Raw genomic sequence first — 23,947 nt, forward strand, 5'->3', positions numbered from 1 at the left:
AGCAATGCAAATTCTCAGACCCTGCCCTAAACCCACTGAATTAAAGATGATAAGCTTAGGGCCCAGTGATTTATGTTTTAACAAGAGCTCCCGGTGTCTGATACAGCATTCTTAACACTGAGAAGCATCGCTTTAAGCAACCAGACAGGTGGCTTTTCCTAATAAAAGTCCCACCTTTGCATCCACCAAGGCCAACTAGCAATCCTACAGAGGGACAGGTGAGCAAAGACAGTTCCCTACCTTGCAGTGATGAGTGGGAGCTCCGAGCTGCACCCCACCAACCAGGATGTTACATTGAAGACCGGAGGGGATCCCACCACAGAGAGCAATTCCACCAGATTCCCTCCTGGGCGAGCTGTTCCAGAATCAGCCTGAGAAACTAGAGACCAATGGTCCAATTATCATCAAATAACTCAAGATGCAACACCAGCTATGTGGAAAGTCCCAGCTGGAGATGCTGAGTTACTTAGATCTCAGCACACTCAGTTGAGTACTCAGTTGAGTACTCAGTTGAGATTCCTCCCATCTACAGGATGAAGAGCAAAGTTAGAGACAAAGAAAAAAAAGGCAAGGTCATGGTATAAAAAGACAAATATTCACAGCAAAGTTCAGAAAGTCCTAAGCCAAAAAAACATCATTCCCTATGCCATAGGAGGACCCCTTACATAGAAAATCTATTACAGTGTGGATTGGCCAACCTTTCCTCCTTTCTTTTCTAAGGCCCCTGGCAACTCCAGGAACGTACAGCTGATCCGCCTTAGGAATGCTAAACACATGAGGCACATCCCAGGAGTACTTACTGTTTATCTACAGTGTAGAGTAAGCACTTGTGCAGAAAAAGTGCCAGGGTTCAGACAGACCACTGTCGAAATCCTGATTTTCCACTTCTATTGAATTACCATCTGGCTAATCAACCTAACCTCTCTCAGACATTTTCTTATTTGTAAATGGGAATCATGACATAGACCAATCTGTGTGGCAGGGAGTTTAGTGAGATGGCAGATTTAAATGACCAGTACCACGTAATTTAATTCACTTCCCCCTCTGACTAGGCACTGTGTAAAAGATAGCTTCTTCCCAAGACAGTACAACTGAGACAACAGACAGTAAAGGGATCATCTTTGCATACCCAATGCCTCGTACAACACCAGGCATAGAATGGGTGCTCAATAAATGTTTATTCACTCAGCTGGGTATGGATGATTGAGGTTTTGTCTTTGGTATCAACAATCTCTGGATTCCAATCTCCCCTACGTCCCAGCTATGGGATTTGGGACGAGATACTCAGCCCTTCTTAGCTTTCATGTCCCCATCTATAGGGTGGAGACAATAGGACTATCTCATGGTGTTCTAAAAAGTGAGAAATAAATGCTGCCTACCACTAGATGAAAATAACTTTCACAGAGGACATTTGATGAGAAAATATAATCAGGTGTTAAATTGATCAGATAAATGTCAGACAATTAACTATGAATATTGAGCACAATTGTGTAGCGTTTGTGTTGCCATTAAATAACCCTCAAAGCAAAGTCGTTGCTAGCAAGGGAACTAGCCAAAGCAGGAAATGTGGTTTTACACAAGACACTCCAATAGTCTTACTTGCCTCTGCCCTCTCCCTCTCTGCTTCCCTCCTCACCACACTCTGAGATGGTTCCAGGTACTGGAGCATTTGATGGCAGAGAGGTAGGGGCAGGGAGAAAGCGCTCTGGATGTTGCACTTGGAGGGCTTGGAGATTTAAGATGGCATTTAAGGGGGAAAAGAGAAAAAGGGAAAAGGCACCTATTATTTAGTTCTGCATTTCCCAGTCAGTGAGTTCAAGGGTATGAAATGTTGAACCCCTCACTCCTCCAGGAATCTGGGCAGCAATTGAGGGTCACCAAAGGCCCTGGCTTGGGGTCTTATGCACCAAGAATTCAGGTAGTTATCCAAGCATGCCATCTGAATATTATTTTCTACGTGCCAGGACCTTAAAAAGGGCTTAAAATAAGCAGTGACTCTCTGACCCAGATGCCCTCAAAGCACTTAAACCACCGACACATACATATAAGAGGCAGAATTTTGATGGATTCAAATATGATGTCATTTCATGGCTGAAGGAGAGTCCTCTTGCTACCCACCCCCAAGCTCCTCTGCCCTCAGCTCTGCAATTTTATAAGCAAAAGACTGAAAACTTGCATATTTTGTAAGTCAAAATGTAAATGACTGCTTCCTCCTTTTCTCCTGGGAGAAAGAAAGAGAGAAGCTACTTAAAGCTGGAAATCTGAGCCCCAAAGTCCCAGGGATTTAACAGAAAATGGAAAGTAAACAGAACTTGGAAGCATGGAGGCCCTGGGAGCAAACAGCACCATCTGCATGGGCTGTGGGCTTCCCTTCCCAAGGTGTGTGTCACTGGTGGCCAGTCTCAGAAGGATCCCTAATGAGCACTTTGTCCCTGAAACCTGTGGACAAGAAAGCCCAGTAAGATAGCTGTGCCTAAGGGAGGCCAAAGGACTTGGTGGAGAAAGAGGACAGGCCTGGGCTCTAAGTGACAAGAGAGAGGAATCTAGATGGGCAGAAAGAAGGACGAGGCATTCTCATGAGAATGTCGTTATCCTCTGACTCTCACTGAGTCTGCTATAAGTCAGACCTTCAGTTCATTTCCATGGGTAGGTATTTCTGTGTTCTTCAAGCACTTTCTTTGATAGATATTAGCTGATAGAGAGATCAAGAAATCTTGCTATTCTAACAGTAATAATAATGTTAATAGTAATAATTGCTTATATTTATTGAGCACTTACTATATTCAGGACCTGTGATGAGTGCTTTACACTATACTTTAATCTTTGCAGCAACCCAATGAGGCAGGGACTTCAGTACACCCATTTTATGGATGAGGAAACCAAGGCTTCTCAGCAAGGAAGTAGTAAAATCAGGGCAGAGCACAAATACCAAAAGCAAGAGCAAGCATTGTAGTGAATAGGGGAAAAAATAGGAATTAGCTAGAAAAATATAGGGCCCAAGGGCACATAATACCAACCCCATCCTCTTTTTAGAACCAAGGCAGGCAAGATGAACCTCACCTGTTCCCCCTTCACTAACAGGACTGCAGCCCCTAGTAGAAAGTTTAAAATTGGCAGTTGAGGGACAGGTCCATGGAGGAGAGAATATTCGATGATCACCTGTCAGGTTTGTGTCCGCAATAATAACTTCATCCACATAGAACACACCCATCTCCTGCGCCAGAGGGAAGAGGTCAATTCGATGAACCAGCACCAGCGAGTGTGCCAGAGACGTCTGGAGATGCAAGGAGTGATGCAGGCAAGCCTTCCAGAGGTTAGTACAGGTGAACTGCCAACTGAAAAACAAGAACTCAGGGGCGTGCACCTACAGTCCTCTCCCATTCAAACCCTAGTTCTGGGACCCGGGAGCCTGAGGACTGTGTAGCCAGGAGAGAAGCCCCATGAACCCCAGCGCCCAAACAGTCCTGTGTGCCCTGAGTACAAACATCCAAGTCAGGCTCGACTCAGCTGTGATGTCACACCAGTGAACCACATTTTAAAGCAATCATTCATTCATGGCTCTCAATGTCAGCGGCTTTTTCAAATTACAGTGTAATTGTCTGTCTTAAACAGATCATATGTAGGCTCTAATGACAAGGAAGATTAATGCTCCTGGACATTACTGGACGATTTAGGTTTACAACCACTTACAAAACTCTTAAGACATTATCTGGAAAGAGCATTGAATTGAGGGATCAAGATGCTTGGATTTTATTCCAGAGTCGTCTTTACTCACTGAATGAATTTTTGTGAATCACAGGTTCTCTGGGCCCCCATTTTTCTCATCTATAATGTCAAGGAATGCTCTCTAAAGTCTCTTCCAAATGTTACACTCTATGATTTTATCCCTGTGAGAAATATCAGTTTCCTTCTAGGAAGTAGTATATTTCTCACAACTAATTATTTTTAATCCAACTTCTCTGGGCTCCACAGAGGAGAACCTCTGTGTTCAGAACCCCAGGTTAGTATCTGAGTCTCAAATATAACAGGCAGTACCTCAGGTAGGCCACTGCCCCTGAAAGAGCTAATCATCCCAGTTGGCAGAATTCCCACCACACCTCCCTACAGATTATCTACCTTTCGGGACTGGTCCCCACGAGTTTCCAGTCACAGGTAATGTTCTTCTTAATGATGTTTTGAAGATCAGTTGTGAAGGACATGGTCACCTTCAGCGTCTTATTCATGCGGCCTTTGTATGCAATGCACAACTACAGGCAACAAATAAGGGCTCCAGCTCTATTAGTGCAAGAAGCAGCCATTCGAACAAAGTGCGGTAAGAAGAGTCCACCTCCCTACAACCCTGCCTCATGCTGTGAAAGAGTCAGCCCAGTTCCTGCCCTCTGGAGCTTACTGGTCTAGCTGACCAGAGAAGTCGGTACTGTGAATTGTTATTGTCCAAAAGAGGGTAGTAAATGCCTACCACTGTGTTTGGCAATGACAATTTTAGAGTATCTCAATTAGCAAATTTTTGTTCCTGAACTCTAAGAATTCCCCACCATCCTTGGTTTCTAACTCTGAATTAAGTAAAATTGTTTGGCTCAAACAGTCTTTAGAGCAGAATATGTTTTACTTCAGCACTATTGACATTTTGAATTGGATACTTTTTTCCTGTGAGGGGGCTATTCAGTGCATTGTAGATGTTTAGTAACATCCCTGGAACCTACCCAGTGGGTACCAGTACCACTTACCCAATGTGACCACCAAAAATGCCCCCATAAATTGCCAGCTCTCCCCTAGGAAGCAAAATTTGCCCCCTGGGAGCCTCTGCTATATGGGAAATAATGGGAAATGAGCAGTGCCCCAGCCTGAATCACTTAGTCCTGGCTCCTAATCCGTTCAACTGGGGAGGGACCTGAAACCACCACCATGGGCTCAGCCACCCCAGAGAGCCTCACTCTGGGCCCGGACAGCAAATAAGCTGCACTCTTCTGTGAAAGATGGCAGAGCTATCGACACAAAGGGTGTAAAAGGGGTTAAAGAAATGTGTCTGTCAACCCATCAACAATAACACTAACTATAATAAATAGCAATAACTATCTTCAGTTGAGTCCTAACCACTGCACAGGCACTTGACTGGATTACCTCATTGAATCTTCACTAAAATCCTGAGAGGTAGACAACATTAGGACCCACTTTTCAGGTGAGTAAACTGAAGTAACACACAGAGGGCACATGGAACATAGAGTCAAAATGCAAACCCAGAGAATATGACTACAGAATCTGCACTTCCTGAAGAGCAAAGAATATACAGGGCAGGAAAAAGTAGATTTACAGTTGTTGGTATGGAAAATAATACAACAGCTTATAAATAATAATATAAGAATAAACTGTTTTACGTAGTCACAACTGTAAACCTACTTTTGCCCACCTCATATATGAAAGTAAAACCTGTCATAGATCTCATAGCTAATACGAAGGCATTTCTATGTGACAAGTAGCTGATGGAGGACTGGAGGTGTCTGTTCACACCTGAAACAGCATTTAAGAAACCTAGAACTTCAGCCCAAAACACTTTGGACACATCATAGCCATTACTCTTTTGTGCTTCTGTTTCTCCATCTCAACCCCTGAGAATAACACTAATTCTTCCCTACCCACCTCACCTGGAAGCATGAGGGCTGCAACTTACATGCATGTACTGATCCAGCCAGTAGCTTTTCTGGGCAGCTGGGGGCCTTAGGACAAGGTGTCGAGGCTGATGGAGGCTGAACCTCCCACAGAAGGGCTCTGTCCCACTGGTGAGGTCCCCGTCAAAGCTGGAACCTTCTGGGCCTGAATGCAGTTCAAATAAAATTAAGAGACAGGGTAGACATTAATGTCTACCTATTTAAATAGGCCAAGCTTCCCAACATGTGTAGAGAGGGAACCAGTTATGGGTTCACTGTGATATTGGCCCCCCAGCCCTTGGACAAGCTGGGCAAGGCCAAGGCTGCCCGGCAGCCCCCAGTGTGAAGGCTCCAGCTATGAAAACTTCATTCTGTCTGCCCTGGAGCATCAAAAATACACAGCAGTCCACTGTTACCATGGTTTCACTTCCCACAGTTTTAGATATAAGCAGTTAACAATGGCCTGAAATTATTAGATGAAAAATTCCAGAAATCAACAACTCATAAGTTTTAGATTTCATGCTGCTCTGAGTAATGTGGTGAAATCTCTTGTGGCCCCTTATAAGGGGTGACTCATCCCTTTATGCAGCGTCTCCACACCATAGTAGACACTCCCCACCCCGTAGTCAGTCACTCAGTAGCCCTCTGTGCTATCAGATCCACTGTCATGGTATCATAGTGCTTGTGTGTAGGTAACCCTATTTTACTTAGTAATGGCCCCAAAGTGCAAGAGTAGTGATGCCGGCAGTTCAGATACGCCAAAGAGAGGATGGAAAGCGCTTGCTGAGTATGAATGCAGTCAATAGTGGCCTAATGTTTTGTCATAATGCATGCATTATTCACCTCACTTCATCTATCACATGGGTATTTTATCATCTTGCATCAACACAAAAAGAGTAAGAGTGAGGACAGGATAGTAAGATGTTTTGAGAAAGAGAGAGACACCCCATTCATATAACTTTTATTATAATATGTTATTATAATTGATCTACTTTATTATTAGTTATTACTGTCAATCTCTTCCTTGCTTAAACTGTAAGTTGAACTTTATCATTGCTACATATGTTTAGGGAAAAACATGGTATAGCCAGAGTTTCATGCATTCACTGGGAGTTTTGGATAAGGGGACTACTGTGTTACCATTTTCTACATGTACCACAACACAGAAAACTGCAGACTAGGAAAAAGGCAAGGAGTGTCAACTGTAACTTAGTTCACCTTGGTGTTTTAAAAATATACCCTCTCATTTTTATAATTTGTTAAGATTACTGTTTTATGCAATAATTCCTTTAGTCAAGATTTGTACTGTTTTGCCGCTTCCCACCTATACCTTTTGCTCTTTTACCGCTGTGTGGTCTGAGATAGCATTCCTTAACTCTAACTGCCTGCATCCTTGGTGTCTAAGCCGACAGCCCAGGAGGACAGCTGCGCCAAGCAGCTCCTTCCCAAGCAAGTAGCCACTCAGTGTCTAAATCCAGTTTCCATATCTTCATTTGACTGTGTTAGCACCTTGGATAGGAAATGAAGATTGTTCCCATTTTACATAAAAGAGAGAGAGAGAGAAAGAGAATAGACAATGATGGAGAAGAGGGTCAGAATTTGTCAAACCAGGGACAGCACCTTGTTCAAATCCAAGTCGAAGTAGGATGTTAGCTGAAAGGGGTTCCAGCTGGCATTTTACTGCAAGTAACTCCTCAATGGCTATTTGAATCTGTTGAAAAGAAAAACTACCAGGAGTCCATAGCATGGGCAGGAAGACCACCCCCGTCTCTTGTTACCTGAAGGAGGTCCCCACCTGCTGGGCTGTGGCATTTGTAGAGATTGGTGGGCTAGACACATCGTCCCAAGTCAGGAAGAAGTCCCCTGTCCCAGACACAGTCAGCATCTAAAAGTCAAGAGTAACAGGACTACATGACGTATGCTAATTAAGCCTAAGAGATCATCTAAGAACATACTTCTTTGGCTTGCTATTTTTCTATTTAAAATTTCAATTTTTTTAAACTATCATCTAGAACTATGTAGAGAACACAAGTGATACCACCCAATGAAAACTCATCTTGGAACAATGTACATGTCTGTGTCTCTATTTATTTATGCCCCCCCCCCAGCTTTTCTTCAGCATGTGAGACAAATGTTGCCCCTGAATGGCCAACTTTCAGCCCTTCTCACCAAGAACTCTCTCCCGGGCGTGACCCTGTAGGCAGAAACAGCCACATGGCATGTTACCCTCTCAGAGGCGTATTCAGTCTCTGCTTGGCTTCTAGTACATTCCCGGCCAGGCCCCTTACACTTTTGTCAGGGAGTGAGACCTACATCTTATATCACTTGTTGTTTTCTATTTCTTCCTGTGGCTATTTGTATACACTTTTTTCTATTAGACTCTAAGCATAAAAAGCAAGTCCATACTGACCCATCATTGTACACCAAAAATTGAACAACAAAAATACACCAAAATTGTTTAACAAAAATGTGGGTCATGACTGAGAGACCCAAAGGCCTTGACCTTTAAAAGTAGACTTAGAAAACACAGCACATAGGGAAACAAGATGTGAACAGTGAAAAGGCTATGAAACCTCATGTGTGTATACACTTCAGCACACACACAAAGTTGTGGGTGTTTGGCGGACCTTATCTCTACTTTAGGGAGTAAGTTTCCAAAAGAATATTTACCTGAACCTTAAATCCGTAAAACTAAGCCCATAAATAAAGTCATCTCATTGAGAAGACTTTGCATTTTTATTTATCTTTCTTTTAAAGACAATCTATTTAATAAATGATGCTGGGAAAATTAAACACATATTTAATTTAAAAAAAGAAAAAAGAAATGAAACCAGACCATCTTCTTATACCATATTCAAGAATAAACTCAAAATGGATTAAAGACTTAAATGTAAGATTCAAAACCATAAAGTCCCCACAGCACTATAGAATAGATATCCTATTTTGTTGTCAGCAGAGTGATAATTACAACTCAAATTTTCTGGCTCCCAACTAGTGATCCTCCCACTAGGCAACACTGTACCCTTCCAGAATTTAGCCCCTGACCCTGACCCTGTGGGACTGGGAGGGGATGCAGACCTGGATCTCCGGAAGTCTCTGAGCACGGATTCGGATCTGATGCTTCTCCCGGAGGTAAGTGCTGACCACATCAGGATTCAGCCAGGTGTTGTGGATCTGGACGCCAATTCTCATCCCCCTGCTGGGGGCTTTCCCACACTGCTCTGCCTCCAGGTAGTACCTGGTTCCACCGAGCAGCTCCAACTTGGGGGTCTTCTGTTGCCAAGTCCCTTCATTCCCATTCTGCTCCCAGGAGTCAAACCAGTCAGTAGTGCCCACCCTGATGGAGGCCACCTCCACCTGTGTCCCAATAAACATATCACAATCAATGCTACAGAGTTTCTGAGCATGTCTTTCTCAAACAGCAGTGCCTGGACAGCTATTAACAAGGACTGATCTGCCTTTTCCAACAAGTTAGCCTGGTCACACTCGGTCCTGTGGTTGTTTAACTTATGTTTTTCTACCCCTTCTCTCTCTCTTTCTCAGTTGAATAGTATTCAGATGAGGCTGGATGTGCCACACATAGAGCAAAAACAGCCAACCAGAAGCGCTAGGTCTACATGATGCTGCGGATAAGGTAATATTAAGCTCTTCGAGAAATCTAGAATAACTGATCACATCAAAATCTATCATGTTCCTCTAACCAACTAGCAAAACAATCCAATAGAAGTATATTAATAATTTGAAAAAAGATGTTTGGGTTCTTTGTCAACAGCACTAGTGAATTGGGCTATTTGTTCAAATCATCTTTTCTTATCCTTCAATACTGATCAGGAAATTCCCACATCCCATGACTGACTACATCCCTACCCAGAATTGGTGAACAAGGTACAAGCTTTGGAGTCAGAGAAATTTGGGCTTGAATTGTAAATACTGTGTGTCTCTTATTATCCAAGTGGCCCTGGATTGGCCACATAACCCTTCAAAATACCAAATTCCTTATCTGGAAAACAGAAATAAATATGCATAGCTCACAAAAATGCTGTGAAAATTAGAGACTAGGTATATTAAAAATGTAGCATAATGCCCAGTTTACACTACATGCTCAATAAATAGTGGGTGCCAACGTATTCACCCAAATTCTTTTTCAACAATTAAAAGCATGTCAATTATACCTCAATTTTAAAAATTTGTAGTAACCCCCCCCCCAAAAAAAGAATATATATATATTGAGATTCCTGGTTGCCTAATTGTGTGTTACAATTATTTGTGGAACATGATAGTTTTCATTTTTATTTACTTACTTATTTTTTATGAGTGAAGGACTGGGGACAAGGAAAAGGAAATGAGAAGAAGGCAAATACCTTGGCCCTGGGGTCCTCTGATCGACTGAAATGCAAGGAAGCTGGGGCATCTGCCTGGATCCAGAAAGTGTAATTGTTTGTCTCCGGGGCCACAAAGAACCCACTGAGCCGTGCTCTGTAAAGCAGAGGAGCACCAAGTCAAGCCAGAGCAACCCAGGTCCAAGTCACTGGCTTTTGTGCCATATGACTGACCGGAGAACTCTGGGAGCAGCTGTGGCACCCGGCTAGTCTCTGCATCACAGCCCATCTCTTCACACCAGCACAGCTCCTGATGCATCACGTCCTCTCTGGGGAAGTTGTGGCCCACATAGGGCAGTCCTCGGCTTAGCTGAGAACCTACCTCACACAGCCAGCACAGGGTCTGGTCCCTGGTAGGAATTCAGTCAATACTGAGTGTTATTCTAATTATTAGATATGGGGGGCTCTGACTTGATCCTTGTGTCCTTTTTCTAACACAGTCATACCTTGCAAGCCATTACCACTCTGGCTGATGTCAGACTTTAGCCTCTTTCCATTCAGCCTGTGTGGCTGTCGGCATATGCAAATAATCATATATTAGCTAGTATGTTTCCTGCCAAATAATCATACTTGACCTCTCAACAACACTGTGCCATTCTTTATGAGGAGTTGAGTGATAGACCTGAAATGGTCCCTAATGGTATCAGGGGAGACTTCTCTCTCTTTTCTCTCCTTCATGCAGACATTAACTTCATGGAAACAGGTCTTTGCATATATGAGGTTTCACAATGCTGCTATGTCCTCTTTGAAATACCACATTCCCATTCCCATGGGGAAAGAACATGGGCCATACTGTGGCACAGAAAGGTGGCCTTAGATATCACAAGCCTTGAAGTCAGAAAAATTCAGAACTTGGTTCTGCCACTTGATAATTGCACCATATTAGAAAAACCACTGTACCTATTGGAGACTATTGTTCCTCATCTGCAAACTAGCTTGATAAATGTTTCCTTAGCTGTTGTATCTCATGAAGTCATTTACCTTAGAAGGCCTGGGACATAGTAGTCACTCAATATGTATCAGTTGAATTAAATAAAAAGATGAGGGGACACCCTTGGATACATGAAGAACTTCAGTAATGCTGCTGTCTCACCTTGCCTTGCGGCCTTACATGCTCACTGCAAGGGTAGTCACTCCTCAAGGATGATGACCTTGTTCTAGACCTTCTGACCCTCACAATGCTGAGCACAATGTTGTATTTAATGTAGGTGGTCAGTAAGTCATTTTTAATTGTTTGGGGGTTTACTAATTAAATAATATTTCACACACACACAAAAAGTATTTGCTCTAAGCTGATCAGATACCTCAACACCTGCTGAGAGTCTTTTTTATTTCCAATTAAAAAGATTATGGTCCACAGAGAAAAGCCCATTGAACATGCTGGCAATTCCATATTAAAATACGCAACCTGCAACTTTGAAGAAGATTACAGACAATGTTACAAAACATTTAAAAATGTGACTATATATTTTAAAATGTTTAGTACAAATGCTAGTGACCTAGTATCAAAGACAGATGTAGCTAAAAAAGTTATTAAACTATGCCAATAAAAATCCAAAATATTTTCTGAAATAGTTTTTAAAGTAACAATTTTAAAGGTCCATCAATATAATTAATATCAATTAACAAATATTCCAATGTTCAATTTAAAATTTTTGAATTTTAAAGTAATGAATGACGGACAATGGAAAGAGTTACTCTCTGGTTTATGGCTCCTCAAAATGGCAGCTAAAGAGACTCACCCTATAGTTCATCCACATAACACAAGGCTCTTTGGTCTGTGGAGGTGGTTTGACTCTCTCCTTACCACCCCCCACACACTGAATATAGCTGAAAGGTTTTCCTTTGTACATTACTGATGGTCCTCAAAAACGATGATAAAGGTGTATGATTAGATGCCATAAGGGACCACAAATTATTGCCACTTTAAAGCCATATATTGGTGGTTAAGTGCCTAGTTAGTAATTCCAGGACAATAGAAACTTAGTTTAGTTCACAGACTTCCTTCCCTACTTGGCTTCTTCAATGTCTGAAATCCCCTGATCAGGGAACAAAAGTTTTCATTCCATAGCTGAATTAAAATTTAATATGGCCAGATCCTTGAAGGAGCTCACAGAATGGCTGGAATTCACACTCAGGGTTAGGACCAACCTCTCTCAAATGAGTCAAGGATCACCCAGTCAAGGATCTATGCCTCTCTATATATACATACACTTAGAGGACATTAAGGAAACAGTATGTCTAAGAAATTCTCAATTTTTTGTACTTTTAAGCCCACTTTAGAGAGCTAGAAATTTGGGCAATATCCTTGAAGGGATTAAAAGGACTCAAAACAACATAATCATGCTTCAACCACTGCTATCAAAAACACTGTCTCACAGAGGCCACAGTAGCTTCCCCTACTGTACACCAGCCATTAGGCTGACTTTGGACACTGGTTGCTTTTTCAGCAGAACTGTTCACTGCCCAGACTGTGCTCCCTCATATGGCCAAAGGGCAAATGCTTGCTTCTTTCTCTGGCATCATCCAGACATGAGTTTCACCTCTTAACCACATTCCTGTGGCAAGTTTTACCCTGCCCTCTTTTAAGTTCCTAAGCCTACGCAGCTCAATATTCCAATTGATAGTCATCTCCAAACCAGATTAAAAACTAAGTTGTATGAAGTATGAAATCCACCTACTGATCAAGCTGTAGCATGCACCTATAAAGGGCCTGTGGTGCACCAGCATGACTACCACTGGGGGAGAACCATGGTCCAATTCTGTGGTCATGCAATTGGTGGGCATGACACATTTTACCGTGAAAATCTCATTGCTTACTTTCTGTCTTTTAGCCTCACCTAGGCCACTAACGATGCTTTTGAAATGGACTCCCACTTCTCATACAACATACCTGAAAGGCTTCCCCTCCTTTGACCAAAATCCAAATGGAGAACTGGCATTAGGGACAAGCTGCCACCTGTACCCAGGGGTGGCTTCAGTTAGGTCCAAGCCCTCAGCAGCATCTCCAACTTCAAAAAGAAGCCCCCGATTGCCTGTAAGACATACGTGCTTCATGAACACCAGAGAGCATTCCTCCCCAATTTGAGGAATTACTTGGCTTTAGACAAAAGAGCCAAGATGACCCAGGCACTAACTAGAAAGCTGAGTCAACTGAGACCCAGATGGAAAAGTCATGTAACAGGTTCTGTAGATGACACAAATGTTCTGGAAAGCAGGAAATGTGTTTGGTGTAGGACTGAGCCTCTTGGAAAGAGGGACTGGATAAGGAATGGTAAGGGGAAATATTTTCAGACCAACAGAAAAGAGTAGGGAGCCCTTTCTGATGGGAGTGTCTGAAGAAGAGAATCACCAAGTCCTAGAGAAAACGTGAACAAATGCTGTGGCTGAGGAAAAGAGATGGTGTGATCCTGTGCTCAGACTTGATTGTTGAGGAGTGGAGTTTAGCATCTTTTAAGGCCCAGTTCAGCCTGGGAGTTGAGTTCTATTCCTTAAAATCCTCTGTTCCCCACAAAACTGGCCTCAGGTTGTGGACCTCAACATAGGACAAATTAAGTGACATGCAGCTATTACGTGACATTTCCAATTGTGTTGTACTTCTTAATTTGTGTTTTATATTAAACAAACCCTGAGACTAAAGGCACATGTGCAATCTGTATTGGTTACAAACTTGGATTGAGGGTAAAAGCTCTGGAGTCATATATTTGTGAGTTCAGATTCCAGCTTTGTCACTTACCAAATGTGTAGCTTTGAGCAAATTTCTTAATGCCTTCCTTTTCTCATACATGGAGCCAATAATAAATAGAAATAATGCAGAAAAGACCAAGGGAGCTTACATTATATGTCAATTACATCTCAATAAAGCTGGGGAAAAAATGAGTCAATTTGACAATTCTGGTAAACAAAAAAAAAAAAAGAAAAGAAAAAAGGAGCTTGAACTATATCTACAAAGAGCCTAAAATATACTAAGTACTCAACAAAGGACAGCTAGGGTAATTATTGTTATTTTAAACTACTATCATTCCTCATTAATTTTTTTATTTTAATTGTTCAAGTACAGTTTTATGCCTTTTACTCCTATCCCAGCCCACCACCCAGCCCTCCCCACCTCCCTCCCATTTTCACCCATCCCTTGTTTTTGTTCATGTGTCCTTTATACTTGTTCTTGCAAACCCTTCCCCTTTTCCCCTGAAATTCCCTCCCCTCTCCCCTCTGGTCACTGTCAGCCTGTTTTCTATTTCATTGTCTTTGGTTATATTTTGCACCGCTAGGATTATATCCTAAGAACCTTGAAACACCAATCCAAAAGAACCTATGCACCCCAATGTTCATAGCAGCACAATTTACAATAGCCAAGTGTTGGAAGCAACCTAGGTGCCCATCAGTAAAAGAATGGATTGAAAAACTATGGTACATTTACACAATGGAATTCTATGCAGCAGAAAGAAAGAAGGAGCTCCTACCCTTTGCGACAGCATTGATGGAAATGGAAAGCGTTATGCTAAGAGAAATAAGCCAGGCAATGAAAGACAAATACCGTATGACCTCACCTTTAACAGGAACCTAATCCTCATTAATTCTTAAAAGGAGAAGTAGATAAGCAATAGGCAGAACAATAAGAGCACATTTGAATACATTACTTGAGGTTTCTGAAGCTCATTACCATTGACCTCTGGGTGGGGTAACTGTGGGGGGCCTGTCCTATGCATTGAAGGATGTTTAGAGGCACCTCTGCACTCCAGCCACTAGAGGCCAGCAGCACAACTACTTTCCCAGCTATAATACTGCATGTCGCCAAATGTACCCCAGAGACCATTGAAAACCACTGCATAACATAACAATTTGCTCTTCTTCTATAGAAGCAATTTCCAAGTGTCTTCATAAAGGGCCTTGTTAACACTCAAAAGCTACTGCATTTGGGAAATGATCCTACCACTACCTAAGTAGCTAAAGCAGGAACCCCTCAAAGAGGGGACAGTTCTCCACTTCCTGACACAAGAAACACACATTGTCCCCACCACTTGCTTCAATAGCTTCCTTGGATGGGAGCTTTCCTAAGTAAACACTGCAGCTCTGGGGCCTGGAGGATGTGCTGGGCCAAAGCTTTGCATGCATTTCACACAGGAATGGCCTTTTTTTAGAGAGGTTTCTCCACCTTGCTGGGTTACTTCCCTTCTAAGTACTGAGCTTCTGGAGTTGAGTTCAGTGTCTGTAGTTTAAGCATGAAGTCTGCCCTTGTGGGGCAGGTGAGGAATGCAACTTGCAGCTTGTGGTCCTGTGCTATGTAACATGCCAACTGCCCTTCTGCCTAACTACACTGAGCCTTTCATTCTAATGCTTACCAGGAAAGTGTGCCACTGGTGTACTTTCAATTTGCAGCCATGAGGTGGAAGTTCTGCACAGAGATGGACAAGTGGAACCTTACCTTCTCCATCTCCTCCCACTCTGGCCATAAATTGGTGGCAACATCACAATACACCCCTACTCATCAAGTAGTGGATAGGTGCATCAGGGAAGAAGAAGCAACATTGCACCCCCTTGTGCTCCACTCTCTGGCCTTGTCTCATGCTGTTGTGATGAGCAGACTCTAATGCTCCCACATAACAATGTCTTGACTGAAGTTATGCTTCCAGGATCATGGTCTCCACTGAACCCCACTGGCCACTCATCTGGCTGGGGCTAGCAGTGCAGTGTCGATGAGCATCGGAATTAAGCTAAGAGCCACTCTGAAATGAAAGCCCTGACAGTGATGTCATGGCCCCAGGGCTCACTGACCTAAGCAGTCACAGCTGAGACAGAATGCCAACACCTTCACTTCCACTTCCAAGCCCGCCATGGTTAAACCATAACCAGAGGTCATTGAACAGCCCTGGTGACTTCATTACCTGCCTGAGGAGCAGTGAGCCTTGTACCTTCTCGTGGAGCCCTGGTGGTGCACTTAATCTTCCTGGGAGACACGTGTCTGACATCACATGGAACGCCTGAGGAGAATTTTTAAATTAGACAGAGATTTAGATATAGATATGGATGTAGATATAGATACAGATAGAAATATAGATGTGGGTATATAAATTTGATGGCAAGACAACAGGACCACACTGAAGTAGACAAGCTCTTATTCTGAGGCAAAGGGCCAAATGTAAACAGTAGAGCAAAAGTTGTCACCCAAACTGAAGGAGGCCAGGAAAGGGAGGGCACAGAGCACAGTGCCCCTTATAAAACCAGCAGGTAAGCAATGCAATGCAATGCCACCCACAGAAAGTGCATGAACCACTCAGCTGAGTTTGGGAGGGCAAGTGTGACCACGAGAGAGTGAGGACATGTTCCTGCCTCCTTGGTGTTGCCAAGTACAGGAACATCGCACCTGGCAGAACAAAAGGTTCTAGATAGGTTCCACAAAAGTATTTGTCATAGGGGCATTCCAGCAGAATCAACAGAGCAATTGCCTGCCCACTCCAGCTTGTCCACACAGAGAGGGCTAAGGGGGGACAGGGATTGTCTGTCAGTAGGAGCAGACGTCTATGAAGAGGCAGCTGTGCTTTTCCCTTCTCCCCACTCCCATGGGAGACCAAGAGAACTGCCCATGAACTGTGTGTCTGAAGGACATCCCATTGCCATTTGTGTTTGCAGAGCTGCCGGACCACAATCCCACCTGGTCTTAACCGGGCACAGGTAAAACACCTGAGAGCAGGGTGGCACACTGAGTCAGAAAAGACAGAGATTGCTTCCCTCAACCCTCTCCACACCATAAGAGACACATAACCTCCTACAGCAGGGGTCCCCAACTTTCAGGCTTTGGACCAGTACCAGCCCAAGGCAGTTACCAGTACCAGTACCAGTCTGGGCCACACAGCAGGAGGTGAGCCTGAATATAATGTGCTTGAATCATCCCAAAACCATCTCCCCACCCCCGGTCCGTGGAAAAATCGTCTTCCACGAAACTGGTTCCAGGTGCCAAAAAGGTTGGGAACTGCTGTCTTACAGCATTTAAAACTAAACTATTTTCAGCCATTTCAACTTAGTTACCTGCAATGGTAACCTGGACAGGAATGTCAAAGAAGTCTCCTGTAATTGTGATGTCTGTTCTTCCCCCAAGGCTCCCAGTTTCTGGAACCACAGACAGTATTTCTGCAAAAGAAAAAAAAGGTAAGCTTCCAAATATAGACCTGAATGTGACCCAGATAATAATATAATAATAGAAACCATCAATAATTTATTTCTTACCTTAACTTTCTAATACTAAGCAACAGTTGAAAATTTTTACAGTAAGTCATTTAAAATGCATACAATAAAAAAGGACTCACATATAACAATATGTATAATAATATATATTATATAGAATTAGTATTTGAAAGGAAAGGAAAAAGCTGTCAGCAAAAATACCTACATACCATTATACTTTCTCGGGAAATCTGTCTTCTGACCTTGAGGTCTCTATTTACAAGTCACAGAACAGGAGACTTTACTTTATGGAGGAATCAAGTTTGAATGCACCAGGCAAGGCCTCAATTTATCCACATGAGTCTGCAATGTGCTCTGAGCAAAAGAATGAATCCCACTGTCCTCAGCACCCTTGCACTCCTCGCCATGCTGCACGCTTCCCACCCCACCACCCCACTCTTGCCTCCTCACACCCAGTTCTCTCCTGCTGCCTCCCGATCGCTCCAAGCCCTACAGGAATATGTCACAAATCCCTAAGAGTTTCACTTTTTCTGACCCATTCCTCTTCTATGATCAAACTTTAGCAGTTCTTTTCATTCCCTCAAGGGGAAAGAGGAGTCTTGATCTATGAGAAATTGAAGGTACACAGAAGCTAATCATGAATGGTTACCACTTCCAAATACGAATTTTATCAGGGCATTTACTGTATAACATTTTTGTTCATGAAACAGAGCAGAGCAGATATGTGGGGGCAAAGATGGACCCCCACGCTCAAATATCAAAATTCAACACTAATAATAATAACCCCTTCTTCTCACCTAGTGCTTTATAATTCTTTTCACAGAGAATCTACTATGTGGCACAAGGGATGCAAAGAATAATACAAAAAAAAGTTCCCATCCTCAAGGAGATTAGCAGGATAAGGAAGAACAGGTATAGAATGTATAGTGATCATAACTTGGGCTAATGAAATTAGAGAGAGAATATAGAAGTGCCAATGAGAGGTTTAAGTGAGGGGGGACAAGTATGGTGGAGTAGAAAGTAGTTTTTAGAAATGACATCTCAACTGAATGTTGAAGAATGAATTAGAACAGGCCAAGTGAAGGGAAGAAAAAAGGAAAAGCGCATTTATGGGGAGTGATAGCCCAAGTGTGGAGAGAAGGAGTTGCATGGTGCATTTAGGTGTTACTGGAATATCAGAGAGAGATGGAGCTGGATCAGGAGACAGGGAGAAGGTCAGAGCATGTACCATTCCCTGTGGGGATGGGAAGCCTCTTGCAGGGGCATCCATCCCATGGCCCTCAGGCTACATGAATCTCAGGATGGCTATGAATGTGACCCAACACAAAATTGCACATTTACTTAAAACATTTTGAGATTTTTTTTGTGATTATGTGTCACAATGTATTTAATGTATGGTCCAAGATAACTCTTCTTCTTCCAGTGTGGCACAGAGATGCCAAAAGGTTGGACACCCCTGCTGCAGATGATTAGCAGGGGAGAGGCATCAGATGTATGAGTGGTGGTGGCTGTGTAGAGCATGAATCAGCAGGGACAAATGGCAAGTTAGGGCCCCTTAGGCACTGTTGCAGCATGCCAGCAAGAAATGATAGAGTCCTAAGTTAAGACAGTGGCTGTAGAAACAGAGAAGATACATCATATTTAAGAACTACATGGGAGATAAAATTGGTGGAAATCAGTAATTGAACTGGTGTGGAGATAAAAGGAGAGAATCCCAGATTCTTGCTCATCTGCTTCTTCCAACAACTTTTGGAGTTAGAAGGACAAACACCATTTTGCCCACTTTATAGATGTGTGTTTGGGGTTCAGAAAGGCTAAGTGACTTAACCAAACTGAACTAGTAATTAAATGCCAGCACTTGAGGAGCGCAGCCTTGGGCTTCATGCGTTGTCCACACCCTATCTCCCCTTAGCCTCTTCTGCTATGAAGAAGCTCTAGTCTGGGAGTCCACGTCCCAAGAAGACATCGGTGCTGGAAACATAAAATAGCTGTGTGATCAGAGATGCCTGCCAGCTTATCTGACATTCAGGGTTCAATACTGATGGGCAGACTCACAGAGAAGCCTGGCATGTGGCAGGAAGAGTATACTTCCCATAAGTATATTGGTTATGTGCATAAGATTTAGAACTCAGTCTGCACTTTGCAGCACTAGGAACTTTGGACAAATTACTCTGCCTCTCTGAGTCTGTTTCTTCATCTGTAAAACTAGGCTAGCATTACTGATCCCTAGTTAGGTGAAATAAATATTGAGATTGTATGTAAAACATCCAAGAAGGGCCTGCTGTTCCTCTTGTTGCTGGGTCACTGTCACCGTCACCTCAGGTGCTTCCTCGCACTTACTCCAAAGAAGACTAATTATGCTGGTTAAAGAAAATAAAGGCAAAAGGAGAAACTCAGCTTTTGCAGAAGTAGGGAGTGAATGGCGTTTGCACCATGGCCTACAAAATTTCTCGTATTTTTGGCAAAAGTAGATTCTGCTGCCTCTGGAATCTGAACCTACCTCACAGGCATTTCTTCAGGGGCTTTGGGATCGTATTCAGGCCTCTAGAATCCAAGCCAATTTTCTACTAGTGAACTGAGCTCACAATTTTATACCAGTTTCTGAATTTCAGCATTTGTTTTTTCAGTATGAAGGTTTCCTCATCAATAGCAACACAATAGCTTAGCATCAGTGTCAGCAAGACATGAATTGTTGAATAAACACCCAGAGGTGATATAATAAAGTAACTAAAAAGATATGCTTTTAGATTTTTCAGTGCTGCCTCTTTTCTGTTATTTTTCAGAACATGAAACAAGGATGGCTCCCCTTTATTTCATCTGTCTCCAGGGACTTTGTATAGACATCTGTTATTGAGCCTTTTTAATACAGCAATTGAAAATGACTTTCATACAAGCAACAATTATCACCAAAAATGAAAGGGTCATCTGTGATTGTAGGGACAGCTTCACATGTTAACGGTCATGGAGGAATGGCCGGAAGAAAGGGAAGGGGGCCCAGCCTCCAGTGAGGTGCGAGGGAAGGCCTGAGGAGCACAGGGAGAAGGGGATAGTACCTGAGTGTGTCTGGTACAGGAAAAGGTCCTGTTTAGCACTGATCAGCCATGCGTTCTTGTGTACCATCGACCTTCAAAAAAGACAAAATTGTGTTTTGGATGAACACAGCATCTGAAATGCATTTTTTTAAAAAACTGGCTGCCCAGAAGGGAGACTGTGAACTAACCTCCAGTAAATCTTTACAACAGTTTAAATACCAGCTCCTTTTGATTCCTGGAGAATGATACCAATGGGGCAAAGTGTATATTCTGATCTAGAAAATGGTTGTGTAAGAATAATAATACCAGTGTCACCTAGTAACAGAAGCATGAAATGGAGTGATGAATGTGAAAGGGCCTGACCTGGACCTGGCCTACAGAAGATAACCAACAGATATCAGCTGCATTTCTCCCCAGCTTCAGAGAGAGGGAGAATATCTGTGCTTTGTGCTGTGTGGCTGTGGATAACGGGTCACCACCACCACAGCAAAATCGATATTATCTAGACAACGCACTTTTAAGAAAAACGCCTGTCAAGTTATATAGTGACAGGACATGAGATAAGTCATACAGAAAGAAGTTTTAAATTCTAATTTATATCTACTGAGCTCTATGCAACTGACACCCTTTCCATCATGAAGTCGCTGGAATGGGACAGTGTATTCCATGAAAGCCTGTCCTGTTTTAACTTTAGTGTTATGAGATTATTCATGAGGTACTTCCCAAAATCAGCACCATCACAACATTCAAATACATCATCTCGGGATGAGAGCATAGGATACAGTTATACTCATGCAAACAAAAAAAATCATGTGGATACACAGGGTTTTATTATTCTCTTCTGTCCATGTATGTTTGAAACTTTTATACAAGTTTAAAGAAAGTAAGCATGACAAGAGAGAGATAATACAATATGAAGATAAATTTGGTTACTCCTAGTTACTTACTTTCCTTTGTTAAATACTGAGAAACTAACATTCTGAGAACCTGTAGCAAAAAGAAACAGACATTAATACAGGAGTCTGCTTGAATCACCAGGACCAGGCCATGGCCACCATTAACCCAAGGACTCCAGATACCAAGTTATGACCCAACCCTGTAAGTTCCTCAATGGTGCCCAAATAAACACCTCCTAGACTTGCACCATCAACACTCTTGACATCCAACAAAAAATGGGAAATGTAGCCCTGGCTGAGTGTCTCAGTGGATTGAGTACCAGCCTTCAAGCTGAAAGGTCACCAGTTTGATTTCCAGTCAAGGCTCATCCCTGGGTTGCAGGCCAGGTCCCCAGTTGGGGGCATGTGAGAAGCAACCTATGGATGTATCTCTCAGACACTGATGTTTCTCTTCCTTTTTTTCTCCTTCCCTTCCCCCTCTCTGAAAATAAGAAGGAAGGAAGGAAGGAAGGAAGGAAGGAAGGAAGGAATATAGTCACAGAGAGCAGGTAAGAGCTCAGGCTTATAGACTTAAACCAACTGAAAAATCCTATTCCACTAGCTACTAGCTTCAATTACCACCTGTACTCAAAAATAATTCCACCAACCTCACAGCCTTATTGTGAGGATTAAATTAGTTTATATTTGAACTGCTTTATATAGGGCTTTTCAGGGAGTTCTCAACAAATAGTTACTATTAGCATCATCATGAAAGCCAATTCTTGAAAGAGTTTTGCCCAGACACAGAGAAAGAAATGGATAAGACTTTAAAATGGATACTTCTCAGACGTACCAATATAGTTGCCTTCCACACGGCACTGCAGAGTGCCAAGACCGTGGGCTTCCTGAATAGGGTACCTTGGGAAAGAACCAAACACCTCAGGTGGTGGTTACCACACACCTCAGTTCAGACATTCCAATTCATTAGCCAAAAATGGAAAAGAATAATAATAATAACAACAACAAAAACAAAATAAAAGTAAATCAGCCAGAGAAAATCAGTAGATTGGTAGATACTGAAAGTATAACGAGCTCACTGGAGCAAATGCCCAGAGTAGTGCTGACTAGAGCTGCCATCTCATCTGCCACCAGTAAAATCCCAGTGTGAGAGACAACATCTTACTTATTCCTACTCTCCACTTAGTCCTGTCTTTCCAAAACCTGTTTTAGGGCAAGGCTAGCAAAATTTTTATTAAAAAAATCTGTTAGCAAATGTGAACCCCCAAAATGACAATCCTGAGCAAACAAACTTCAGACACCAAGGAAAAAAACGCATTACAGAATTTGGCTCTACTAAATTCTAGTCCTAAAGAGCTAAGCCATAGAGGATAATTCTTGTGATGACCTCAAAGAAAGGCTAATCCACTTGGTCCAGAGTGAAGTGAAAGTCCAGCAAAAATGTTGGTTATCTGAACTATAAGCATGTAGACACATATTTTTAAAATTATCATTGAAATAAATAAATAAATAACTTTTACTCACTATTTTCTTTAGCTAGTCATCATAGTATAGTAGTTAAGAGCATGAACTCTGGAGGCCGGTTAGCCAGTTAGAGTTCAAACCCTAGCTCTGCCATTCTCTGTGAGACATAGGACAAGTTCCTTAATCTCTCTGTGCCTCAGCTTCCTTATCTGTAAAGTGAGACCAATAACCATATGTACTCAAAAGGCTACTGAGTGGCTTAAATGTATAGCATTAGGGCAGGGCTTGCCCTACTGTAAGCACTTAGTAGTAGTAACTATTGTTTTCAAGAAAAGTTTCAGAATTCACGCCAACTTGCATCAGTTTGAATCAATTACCATGCCTTTTCCAGTTAGTCTAAAGATAAAGCATTCAGCAGTTATGGGTAATTTATATTTAAAAATAGCTCTGTGCATGCATGTGAGTGTGTTTCACACTAGGCAGAAGAACCTAAAAGCATATATGTTGGCAGAAAAGACACTCACCAGCTTCCTGTCTGCCTGTTTACAAGAGAGCAAGGAGTAACCCATTTGTCTCCTTGAGCTTCCAAGATCAATGGGCTGGATGAAAAAAGAGAATAAAAAATACAAGAGACAATAATAATGCAACACTTCCATCAAACATTCTAGGCAAAACTCAGAAGAAACATTGTTATAAACATTCTCCTCTGAATATACGGGGCATTACTGCAGGTGGCTGAAGTCTGCCCCCTGACTATATGTGGAAATAAATTCTCAGCCTGAAGACAGGGGTGCACAGCACTGTTTCATGATTCATCCTTTCATGCTAAAGAAGGACCATTTCTTCTCTCCCAAAAATCTTCATCATCTCCACACTGATTATTGTGGGTCTACACAAAGCTATAGCAGAGTTTTCTACCTTTGTTCTTCCTTTCAAAGACTGTATCTCAACCAAGACTTTATCTATCCAAGAGATAGGACCAAGTAGTGAGTACGGTATATTGCCAGTGGTGTGCTTTGGGCATCTATCTTCCATGGGAAGAATACTTTTCTTTCAAGACCAGTTAACTATTATTTAACACTAGTAAATAGGTCTCGAGAGTAGTCAAACCCCGTTCTCTTCAACTAGGAACGAATCAAAGAGAGAAATCAGAACAGAGGAGGGCTCCCCATCCTGTCCAGGGGCAAAGGAAAAATTAGACACAGTATATAGAATCTACTGAGGCAAGAATATAGTAAAGTTATGTTCCTTCTACTTTATAAATTCTCAGTGTAGTGTTTCATAGGCTCAATACCACTGTTGCTTAGAGCTTCCCACAAACATCACAACTTCAACAGCCTCCTTGCTCTCCC

The 23,947-nt window shown here is 42.4% G+C and overlaps 1 protein-coding gene across 7 annotated transcripts in view; it reads right to left on the reverse strand.

Annotated features, from left to right (window-relative positions):
• Positions 1-23,947, reverse strand: part of PKHD1 (PKHD1 ciliary IPT domain containing fibrocystin/polyductin) — a 450,367-nt gene that overhangs the window by 408,502 nt on the left and 17,918 nt on the right. For all 7 annotated transcript variants that reach the window (XM_045843325.1, XM_045843324.1, XM_045843319.1 and 4 more), the window contains exons 9-23: positions 23,120-23,194; positions 21,967-22,031; positions 21,186-21,225; positions 20,260-20,330; positions 17,051-17,152; positions 15,910-16,005; positions 12,918-13,059; positions 10,007-10,121; positions 8,724-9,002; positions 7,441-7,530; positions 7,266-7,356; positions 5,669-5,811; positions 4,117-4,247; positions 3,160-3,335; positions 241-379 (exon numbers count right to left, since the gene is read on the reverse strand). In XM_045843325.1, coding sequence (XP_045699281.1) covers positions 241-379; positions 3,160-3,335; positions 4,117-4,247; positions 5,669-5,811; positions 7,266-7,356; positions 7,441-7,530; positions 8,724-9,002; positions 10,007-10,121; positions 12,918-13,059; positions 15,910-16,005; positions 17,051-17,152; positions 20,260-20,330; positions 21,186-21,225; positions 21,967-22,031; positions 23,120-23,194 — 1,755 coding nt within the window. The remainder of the gene's footprint in view (positions 1-240; positions 380-3,159; positions 3,336-4,116; positions 4,248-5,668; positions 5,812-7,265; positions 7,357-7,440; positions 7,531-8,723; positions 9,003-10,006; positions 10,122-12,917; positions 13,060-15,909; positions 16,006-17,050; positions 17,153-20,259; positions 20,331-21,185; positions 21,226-21,966; positions 22,032-23,119; positions 23,195-23,947) is intronic.

Source organism: Phyllostomus hastatus, unplaced genomic scaffold (assembly GCF_019186645.2).
Source record: "Phyllostomus hastatus isolate PE091 unplaced genomic scaffold, TTU_PhHast_1.1 phas_contig_40, whole genome shotgun sequence".
Classification (NCBI taxonomy): Eukaryota; Metazoa; Chordata; class Mammalia; order Chiroptera; family Phyllostomidae; genus Phyllostomus; species Phyllostomus hastatus.